Consider the following 10,438-nt stretch of genomic DNA (forward strand, 5'->3'; position numbering starts at 1 on the left):
AGTTAAGGGAGCTCCCCAAGGACACACCCCACCCCCGTAGCCCCTGCACTCTGGGCCCGAGGACTGTGCTAAGTGCTGGGCCAGTTGCCAGTACTCCATTCACCACAGCCATCTGGGAGAGCATTTAGTATCACCCCATTTCACAGGAGAAAACTAAGGCCCAAAGAGGTGGGGGGAACTCATCCGGGTCTCAGGGCCAGTCAGCAGCGGGGCAGGATTCCAGCGCCTGCTGCCCTGACTCCTCGAGCCCAGGCTCAGCCCTGAAGCTTCTAAGCCCCACGGCAGCTGCCCCTGCCACCCCTGGCCAGGCCCTTACTCGCTCCAGCGCTTGACAATGGCTGTGTTCTTCTTGGTCCTGAGGGTGTTGCTAGCTGACTCAGATGGGGGCTCCAGCTCGCACGACAGGTTGTAGCTATGAGCAGAGGGCAGTGGTGTGATGACCGGGGGCCATGCTCCGGCCTTCCCCCAGCACCTGCCCAGAAGCTGGAGTTAGGGTGCCCCAGCCTTCTTCAGGCAACAGGGGCTGACGCTGACCATAGGTCGTAGCTGCTGGCCCTCTGGAGCTGGCCCCCCAGGACAGCCTGCCCACGCTGTCCCCATTTGCTGCCCCGGCCTCACCTCTCAGTCTCGCTGAGCCGTTCCACGGCCCGGAACCAGACCCCAAACTGCTCATCTGGCGTGATGCTGTAGTTGTTGCAGGCCGACTGCAGCAGCTTGATCTGGGCGATCACCTCGAACTCCTGGGAGCGGAGGGAAGCACAGGGCGGTGACAAGGCCCGGGCAGGACAGGGGCCAGTCTCCAGGTCTTTGCTCTTGGGGTCCCCTCCTCACCTCTATTCCCATCCAGGCCTTCCTGTTCTCAAAGCTGGGCTCAAACAGCCATTCCCCAGGAGGTGGTCCTGGACTATAACCTCCTACCCCCACCCTCCAGTGGGAGGGGACCCCCTTCTCTCTGTATCCAAATGTCCCATGAATCTAAGAGGGAGAGGGTGGGAGTCGAGTGTCCTGCCCTGGTGGGTCTGTTTTCCACCCCTCCCCCAGTCAGGGCTGCAGCTGCTTACCTTCCTCCTCTTCTCGAAGTTGATGAGTCTGCCCTGGAAGGTGGACACCCAATGGCCATCAGAAAGTGACCCCTTGACCATTACAGCCTCCCCACCTCATGCTTCACTACCAAGAGCGTCCACCAGGGGGCAGGGCACACACACCCCTGGACTGGAGTCCATGCTGGGCACCAGGGCAGGGTCACATGCGGGCAGAGGCTTGGGGACTTCTTGTCCAGCCCTCTCCGAGGACAATGAACTAAGGCCTCGGGCAAGAAGGCCCTGCTCAGCCGCCACATGCTGTCTGATCTTGGAGGGCCTGGCTTTCCTCTGTGCTTAGGGTCACTGCCTGAGGGATAGGCTGTGTCCCACTCAGCCAAACCCTGCTTCAGCTCTGTGTTCGGGCAGCCCTGGGGTGTCACCAGCCGGGCATTGAGCTGTTTACTCATTGCTGGGACAGGCATGGTGGCCCAGCCCCCAGGGCTCAGGGAAGGTATCTCCTCCCGGGCCCCACTCCAGCCTCGCCCGGCATACTCACATACAGATAGTCCTTCATGGCGGTGTCCAGCATCACCAGGTCTGTGAGGAATGTGCCCAGGTAGGGAACGGTGCCCTGGATGATGCCCTGTGGCATTGGGGTAGAAGGATGAGCAAGACCCCTCCCCTGAAGGCTTTCTCAGCCCCCGAACCCAGCTGGCCTCACTTGGAACAGCCTGGGGGCCTCCTGGAGCCCGCTGCCTCCCTGGACCTCAGACTCCCTCTAGCCACCTCCCTGGCTGGCATCTGGGAAATGCCGGGTTCCTGAGTCGTGTGGTCCCTGGTCCTCCCCAGCCCCACGCCCGCCTGAGCTGGCTCTGCCAGGCCTATCCTTTCGTGGCTGCAGCTGGTCCTCCCAGATACCAGCTGATCCAGGCATGGCTCTGCCAGGGTCCAGAGGAGGCCACCTCTAATGGGGCCCACAGGCACCATGGCTACAGACGAAAGGGTCCCTCCTCCCTACTCCCAGGCCAGCCCCCTTCCCCTCCGCAGCCTCGGGCACTCACCGTCTCCTTTGGCCGTTTCTGGGCTCTCTTGGGGTTCATCTCCAGGGTGGCAAACTTGGAGGTCCCCTCCTGCCAGGGTAGAGAGGACAGGGTCAGCGAGGCCCTATCCCCTCAGCCCTTAGCCCTCAGGCACCCTGACCTGGGGCGCTGCCAGTGTGCTTGGGTTCCAGGGCTGACCCTGGTATCAATACTCATTAGTGTGGGGTCCTGGGCCAGCAGCCTGGCCTTCCTGAGCCTGCCTCCCCCTCTGGAAAGTGCGGATGAGAACTGTGCCTGCTGCATGGTGAGGTGGCTCACGCCTGTAATCCCAGCATTTTGGAAGGCCAAGGCAGGTGGATCACTTGAGGTCAGGAGTTCAAGACCAGCCTGGCCAACACAGTGAAATCCCATCTCTACTAAAAAATACAAATATTAGCTGGGCATGGTGGTGCACACCTGTAATCCCAGCTACTTGGGAAGCTGAGGCAAGAGAATCCCTTGAACCCAGGAGGCAGGGATTGCAGTGAGCCGAGATCGTGTCGTTGCACTCCAGCCTGGGTGACACAGCGAGACTCCTCTTAAAAAAAAAAACTGTAGGCCGGGCGCGGTGGCTCAAGCCTGTAATCCCAGCACTTTGAGAGGCCGAGAAGGGCGGATCACGAGGTCAGGAGATCGAGACCATCCTGGCTAACACGGTGAAACCCCATCTCTACTAAAAAAAAAAAACAAAAACCAAAAAACTAGCCGGGCGAGGTGGAGGGTGCCTGTAGTCCCAGCTACTTGGGAGGCTGAGGCAGGAGAATGACGTAAACCTGGGAGGCGGAGCTTGCAGTGAGGCGAGATCCCGCCACCGCACTCCAGCCTGGGCGAAAGAGCAAGACTCCCTGTCAAAAAAACCTCTGCCTACCTTGCAGGGCCTCAGAGACTGTGCGCTACAGCCCTGTTTTGGCTGAACACTCCTTTTCTCCCTTGAACCTTCCGTGAGGTCAGTACCCCAGGGCTGGCATTCCTCCGTTTTCCAGATGAGGAAACTGTGGCCCTGAGATGGGCAGCGACTTGCCCAGGGCCCCCAGGGACTCAGAATAGGCTTTTCTGTCCTAGCCAGAGGCTCTGCCCCACCTGCCTTTACCCCTGTTTAGCCACTGATTGGGATACCATCCTCTGGGCTTCTCGTGCGTGCCAGGGCCCCCAGCAGAGCTGTGCCACGGAGGGAGAGGGACAGCTGTTCCAGACCCCCCTGCGATACTCCTCTGTAGGGAACTCTGCGTTCGTCCACGCAGGAGGGGGGCCCTAGATGTCATTTCACTGACCGGGCACGCCGGGGCACCAGGCAGTGACACTTGACTCCCTCTGAGGCCTCGTGAATCCATTAGTCCCTGAAAGTTCTCCTCAGTCATCTGGGGTATCTGCCATGGCTAACGGGGTACCATGAGAAGAATGCTACAGGGTTCTCTGGTCAGTGTCTCTTCTCAGGGCAGGATGGGGAAGCCACACAGGGCCTCCAAATCTACCTGCCAGGTACGGTCAGCTGGCCCTTGGCATCCCCTGCAGCTCCTGTCCCTGGGATAGGCAGGCTGCCCTCTCCTTGGGTGTGCAGAACAGACAGAGGTAGGAGCCTGGCCTCCCGGGGACAGACTGGGCCAGTGTGGGGGCAGGAGCTGCATCCCCTTCCCGACCAGCGAGGAAGCCAGAGCCCTGCTGGTCCTGATGCCCATCTACTTCTGGAACCTCCACTGCCAGCCTTACTGTGTTGGATTAACCAGGGCCCTGTCCCTCAAACGCCCAGGGGCCAAACAGATCCCTCTTCCCTCTTTGTGCACACGGGAAAGGAACTTTTCCAGCAAGAAGCGAATGCCACCACCCCCTGCCCCAGCCCCAGCCCCAGCCCCAGCCTCAGCCTCTGCCTGCCGCCACTCCACCTTGATGAGCAGCTCCCGGCTCAATGAGTAGTTGTTCTCATCTGAGAAGATCTCCGACAGCTTCTGAAAGATCCGGAAACTGTCCCTGTCAGAAGGGCAAAGAAGGAAGGAGAAAGCTAGCAATGGCGGGGAGGGGTGTGAGTGCAAATCCATTTTACTTTAGAGTTAAAAGACCCCAGGCTGCCTGAATGCAGCACACAGGGTTCCGCAGAGCACCCAACGCTCTGCACGTCTGGGGAGCGGGCCTTCATGTTGGTGCAACAGGACCCCTGTTCCCATTTCCACTGAGCAATTATTTCCGAAGGGTGTTTTTTCTTTTTTTGGAGACAATTTCAGCCACCCAGGCTGGAGTGCAGTGGTCCGATCTCGACTCATTGCGAGCTCCACCTCCTGGGTTCAAGGGATTCTCCCGGCCTCAGCTTTCCGAGTTGCTGGGATTACAGGCGTTAGCCACTGCGCCTGGCACAAAGGTTTTGATATCAATAGCATAAGGGTTCTGTGGCTACAACATGAACACCTGAAAATCTCTGATGTGGCTCAACCCAGCATCTGACAGCTTAGGAAGCCGAGCTCTGAGGCAGAGCTGCCAGCTCAGGTCAGTGGAGGATCCCTGCGCTCAGGGTTTGTGGCCTCCCACCGGCTCACTAAGCAGGCAATGCCAGCTCTGGGGGAGGTCCCCAGTGTAGCAGGAGCTCCTATAGAGGCATGCCCACCTGGAAACGTCTTCCCACGTCTTCTTCAGCCGGTGGATGGAGTTGCTCTGCAGGGCGGAGAGGATGGCATACAGCGACGAGAAGTTCTTGAGGATCCGGCACTCCTGGGGCGGGAAGAGCAGGAGGCGTGAGGTGGGGCTGGGGTTCCCAGTTTGCCTGGCCTCAGTCACCCTTGGCCTCCCCTCCCCTCCTAATGAGACAGACGCTCAGGGAGTCCCCAGAGGGCACACCTGCGACCCAGGGGTGACGGGAGGATTTTAGCTCAACTTAAGGAAACGGCGTAAGGAGGATGTGAGCATCCAGGCAGTGGGCTGGGAGAGTCAAGGAAAGCGTGCCCCTGGGAAGAGGGGACTGGGGCCTGTACAGGGGCTTGGACTGCAGACTACAACCTGAGAACAGATGAAGGCAAAGAGGGGGCCCAGGCCCCTCCTGTGGCATACCCTGGCCACCTCGATCCAGTGCTCCACCACCCTGGCCCTGTCTGGGGCTTTCGTGCTTCGGTCCCCGAGGCAGGTGGTGATGACGCAGTTGGCCACGCTGTTGAACTGGGTGACAGTGGCGCGGATGGTGGGTGCCAGGTGCTCCTTGCCCTTCTTGTCCCGCTGGGACCAGATGGAGCCCAGGCAGTGGTAGGGCACCACCTTCTTGAACAGCTCCTAGGGAGGAGGGTAAGCGTCACCTGGCCGTGCCCCAGCAGTCTGGGCTGGTGCTGGGGAAGCTGAGGATGTAGCTTGAGCCTTGTGGGGGGTCTCTGGATTTTATCCCATGTCCATGCAGGGTGCCTAGCACACAAGTGACCCAGGACAGAATGCTGGTGGGGACAACAGGAGCACTGCCTCGCACATCCTCACCAAGCCCCAGTGCCGACAGGCGGCTCGCACCTGCATGGACCAAACGGCACTGCCTGCCCACGCCCCAGTGCCCCACCCCCTACCCCCGCCATCCCCATGGCACGCCTCAGTCTGCTCCCCATCCAGACGCACATCTGCTGTGGGCGCTATAACTAGGGCCTTTGTCCAGTGTCTGCTATGGGCTCCAGGACACACCAAATGCCTAATGAGTGCTGAGGCTGGTGCGCCTCCTAAACAGATGCCGGAAGGGAGGTCCACCCCTGCCCTGCCAATCTGAGCTGCTCACCGCATCCATCAGTGTAAACTGCTCTGCCACCAAGTCGGGAGGGAACACCAAGAGGTGAGGCTTCTCACTCAGCCCGTTCTCTGCAATCACAGGTGAAGGCCAGGAAGGCTCTAATGCTGGAACTGGCACTGGAGCTGGCTCCAGCTCTAGAGTTTGGGAGGGAGCTGGATCCTGTTCTGGAGGTGGTACTGGAGCTGGCTCTAGTTCTGGAGCTGGTGCTGGAGCCGGTTCTAGTTCCACAGCTGGCTCTAGAGCCTGCTGGAGCTTCGGAGCTGGTGCTGGAGCGACCTCTAGCTCTGAGCCTAGAGCTGGTGTTGGAGCTTGGGCTGGCACTGGGCTGGGTGTCCGAGCTGGTGTTAGAGCTAGCTCTAGCTCTGGAGTTGGTTTTAGAGCTGGCACTGGTGACAGAGCTGTAAAAGGAGAAAAGTTCGAAAACATGCCAGCCTTTCCTGTGCCTTTTCAAAGACAGAGAACAGCCCCGGCTTCCAGAGAAGCAGCTCCCCTCGAACCCACAAAACCTGCACCAGGCTGCCCTCCCACCTGTGGTCCCTGCCTGTGTGGTCTGAGGACATCTGTGCCCCTGGCCCAGCACCAGACCCTGGAGCCGCCTCCTCGTGTGGCCCAGCACTGACCCCTCCTCATTCAACCTCTGGCACCCACCCCAGTCCTCCTCACCCTCAGGCTCTGCCTCAGTGGGTTCCGAGTGCTCCAGCTGGGCCAGGAGAAGGTGGGCACGGCGCTCCAGGTCTGAGCCTGGCATGTTGAGCTGCACATAGGCCACCAGCTGCTTGAGGCAGGGAAAGTCCGGGGGTTGACAGAAATCCTCCGAGTACTGGTCCAGCCAGGTGCCCAGGATGGAGGAGATGGCACTGGGGACAGGTGGGTGGGCAGCAGAGTCAGAGGTCTGGGCTCCCCTTCCCCATGGCCCTCCCATGGCTCCGCGAGCCAGACTGGGCTTCTCCGCTAGCCCCTGTCCATCCGGAGGCCACCCGCCCCAGCCCAAGCCTCAGCCTCCTTGGCTGTCCAGGCAAAGAAGCAAGGAGGCCCCTGGTCAGTGGTGACACCTCTCCCCTCCTCCAGGGAAGCCCCGCCCACGCCTCTGCATGTCTCCAGCCCCTCTCCTCGCTGGACCATAAACTCCATGAGGGATCTGTCCTCCTGCCTGGCATCCCAGGTCCCTGGCGACTCAACTTGTAGCTCGGGGCTGGTGAGTTGCCTCGCTCTTTGAGAACAGTGTGGGTCTCATCTTCCCACTGATCCCCTTCTCCCAGAGAGTGGGGTGCAGCCTGCCCGCTAAGCACTCATTGAGGGGCGAGGCAATGTGAGAGCAGAGGCTCACCCCACCTCCTGCCCTGGGCCCCTATATCAGGGCACACTGAGCCACGCCCAGCTGGGATGAGGTTATGGTGGGATGGGTTCCCGCCGGCGGCTGCTCTGAGCCCCAGCCACCCCAGGACTCCTCCACAGCTCCTGATCTTATTTCCTCCTGCAGGCGAAGCCCCCAGACCCCAGCCCTCCAGCAGGAACCGCAAGAGGTGTGGGAGCCACGGTTCTGTCCATCTGGCTCCAGCCCCAGCCCCAGCCCCATGCACTCTCCCACTGTTTGCTGGAGACAGGGTCCCTTCCTCTGGGCTGAAAGCTCACTCACTTTTTAAGTTGGTCCTGGGGTCCGCCATCCTCGTCGGAATAGGGGAGGACGCAGCCGTATCTAGAGGAGGCCGTGAGGGCATCACATCTACCGTACCTGCTTACGACGTCGTGTGTTACTGTCTGACTCTCCGACTAGAACGGAGGCCCAGGAGGGCAGGGATTTTTTTTTTTTTTTCATCAAATTATATTAAATGCCTAGAAATGGGCCAGCACACAGTAGGTGCTTCATATACATTTGTTCAATGAATGAGCCCCAACCAGCTCCTTCCCAGCTAGCTGAGTGCCCCTCGGACCCCTCCACCAGCCCCCGGGTACAATCTGGAATGTCCTTGGCAAGTGGGAAAACTGCTTTGTCCAAGGCCACATACGAGTGAGGCTTGGGGCAGAGCGCTTCCCCATGGGGGACAGGAAAATCGTAAATACAAGCACCACAGTCCAGCAGCCCCTTCCCTAGGGCCACGTGGTGGGGGAGCACTTTCCACCCCTCATCCCGCGCAGGCCTGATCACCCCATGAGGTCCTCTTAGCACCCAGTTTTTCTTTCGTACAAGCAAAGCGAGGCTCAGAGAGGTGAATCAGCATTGCCAAGACCCACAGCCGGGCGGGGGTGAGGGGCCCTGTGCATCCCATGCAGTGGAGGGTGCGTGCTCACCTTTTAAACAGCAGGTCCAGGACCTGTTGGGTGGTGGTGAAGGCTCTGTAGGTACACAGGAAGATGGTGACGTAGGAGAGGTCGCTGCCCTGGAAGGCGGGCACCAGGTGCTCCACCAGCTTCTCCAGCGTGCCAGCCTTCACGGTCCGCACCTTGCAAGTCTCATAAAGGTTCAGGGCCGACTCATTCTCATACTGGGGTGGGACAGAGGAAGGACAGTGAGTGGTAGCACATGAATCTCCTGCAGCTCATATGGAACCCTGAGCCCTCAGTGGCTTGTGGCAGGAGGCAGGACTGAATGTCTCTAGCAGAAAAAGGTTATCAGCTTTAAAAGTAGAATTTCAGGCCAGGTGTGGTGGCTCATACCAGTAATCCCAGCACTTTGGGAGGCCAAGGTGGGAGCATCACTTGAAGCCAGGAGTTCGAGAGCAGCCTGGGCAACAAAGTGAAATCCCATCTCTACAAAAAATTGTTTGCAAAACTTAACAATTAGCCAGGGCCAGGCATGGTGGCTTACGCCTGTCGTCCCAGCATTTTGGGAGGCTGAGGTGGGCAAATCACTTGAGGCCAGGAGTTTGAGACCAGCCTGGGCAACATGGCAAAACCCCATCTCTACAAAAAATACAAAATTAGCCAGGTATGGTGGCGCACACCTGTAGTCCCAGCTACCTGGGGAGCTGAGGGGTGAGGATCGCTTGAGCCCAGGAGGTCAAGGCTGCTGTGAGCTATGATCATACCACTGCCTGGGTGACAGAGTGAGACCCTTTCTCTAAAAGACTGAAAAAAATGTAAAGTAGAATTTGAGGTACGGGAATGATTTAAATATTAACACCTTCAGGTCAGTCAGTTGTTAACTGAGTAATGGTAGCTGCCCTGCGGGAACAGCGTCACCTGAGAGTTCTAACAAAACATCCCCATTCTAGGCCTGGCGCAGTGGCTCACGCCTGTAATCCCAGCACTTTGGGAGGCTGAGACGGGCGGATCACGAGGTCAGGAGATCGAGACCATCCTGGCTAACATGGTGAAACCCCGTCTCTACTAAAAATACAAAAAATTAGCCGGGCGAGGTGGCGGGCGCCTGTAGTCCCAGCTACTCGGGAGGCTGAGGCGGGAGAATGGCGTGAACCTGGGAGGAGGAGCTTGCAGTGAACTGAGATCGCACCACTGCACTCCAGCCTGGGCGACAGAATGAGACTCTATCTCAAAAAAAAAAAAAAAAAAAAAAAAGTGTATCCTCATTCTAGAGATGAGGAAACAGAGGCTTACCCAGGGGCTGGGAGGGACTGGTCCATTAGGACACACGGCATCTTCCCTGTGGCACTGATTTGTTTTGTTTTGAGACAGTCACCCAGGCTAGAGCGCAGTGGGGTGATCTCAGCTCACTGCAACCTCAGCCGCCTGGGCTCAAGCGATTCTCATGTTTCAGTCTCCCAAGTAGCTGCGATTATAGGTGCACACCACCATGCCTGGCTAATTTTTGTATTTTTAGTAGAGATGGGGTTTCACCATGGTGGGCCAGGCTGGTCTCGAACTCCTGACCTTAGGTGATCCTCCTGCCTTGGCCTCCCAAAATGCTGGGATTACAGGCGTGAGCCACCGCGCCTGGCTCCTGCAGCACTGTTGAAGTGGCTCCAGCCTCCCTTCTGGAATATTACGCAGCTGAGTCAGGCACCGGCTCTCAACCTACAGGAACCCCAGGGATGTGTTCTGGGAGATGGAACAGCCTGAAACCCTGTTCTTCTTGGGTGAAGACAGCCCCACTACTCCAGACAGTGTGCACGTCTGGGAGAAGGCATGGAGGATGGCGAGGCTGATAGCTGCACACCCGGAAAAGGGAGGTCAAACATGAAAACTTGCTGCAGAAAACCTGATCAAGCCTGGGCTGGACAGTGGGGGTCGGGAAGGGAGTGAGGGCCATTTCCTTTGGGATCAGAACTGTGGGGCCCTCAAGGAGCAAAGCCCTGGGAGGGATCCCCAGCTGCGCCTCCTAGTGGAGACCCAGAGCGTACTCACCCCGAGCCAGCGCTGGCCCTTGTTGGCTCCGTGGTGCAGCTGCACCTTGCGCAGGGAGATGGAGTAGATGACTCCGTTGATCAGCTCCTCACCGATCTCCTGCGTGGAGCTCTGTGAAGACAACGCCCAGCAGCCGGGCGTGGGGACATCAGGGGCCTGCCTGGCCACCATGCAGGGGATGGACCTGTGCAACCTGTTCCCCAGACAGGGCACAGACTGGTGGCTGCACAGACCTATAGCCCGGGGTGGAATGAGATCACAGCTCTACGGTCTGGGTTTAACATCGGCACAGA

The 10,438-nt window shown here is 58.9% G+C and overlaps 1 protein-coding gene across 9 annotated transcripts in view; it reads right to left on the reverse strand.

Annotated features, from left to right (window-relative positions):
- The window catches only part of RALGDS (ral guanine nucleotide dissociation stimulator), a 50,550-nt gene that overhangs the window by 4,323 nt on the left and 35,789 nt on the right, over positions 1 to 10,438 (reverse strand). For 6 of the 9 annotated variants that reach the window (XM_017954499.3, XM_017954497.3, XM_003918627.5 and 3 more), the window contains exons 2-14: positions 10,146 to 10,256; positions 8,133 to 8,326; positions 7,480 to 7,575; positions 6,507 to 6,700; positions 5,832 to 6,241; positions 5,135 to 5,350; positions 4,695 to 4,798; positions 3,982 to 4,066; positions 2,084 to 2,152; positions 1,579 to 1,665; positions 1,062 to 1,094; positions 619 to 740; positions 317 to 412 (exon numbers count right to left, since the gene is read on the reverse strand). In XM_017954499.3, coding sequence (XP_017809988.2) covers positions 317 to 412; positions 619 to 740; positions 1,062 to 1,094; positions 1,579 to 1,665; positions 2,084 to 2,152; positions 3,982 to 4,066; positions 4,695 to 4,798; positions 5,135 to 5,350; positions 5,832 to 6,241; positions 6,507 to 6,700; positions 7,480 to 7,575; positions 8,133 to 8,326; positions 10,146 to 10,256 — 1,817 coding nt within the window. The remainder of the gene's footprint in view (positions 1 to 316; positions 413 to 618; positions 741 to 1,061; positions 1,095 to 1,578; positions 1,666 to 2,083; positions 2,153 to 3,981; positions 4,067 to 4,694; positions 4,799 to 5,134; positions 5,351 to 5,831; positions 6,242 to 6,506; positions 6,701 to 7,479; positions 7,576 to 8,132; positions 8,327 to 10,145; positions 10,257 to 10,438) is intronic. The other 3 variants (XM_017954500.3, XM_003918628.5, XM_003918626.2) reach the window with 1 other exon arrangement.

This window comes from Papio anubis, chromosome 13 (genome assembly GCF_008728515.1).
Source record: "Papio anubis isolate 15944 chromosome 13, Panubis1.0, whole genome shotgun sequence".
In the NCBI taxonomy this organism is placed as follows: domain Eukaryota; kingdom Metazoa; phylum Chordata; class Mammalia; order Primates; family Cercopithecidae; genus Papio; species Papio anubis.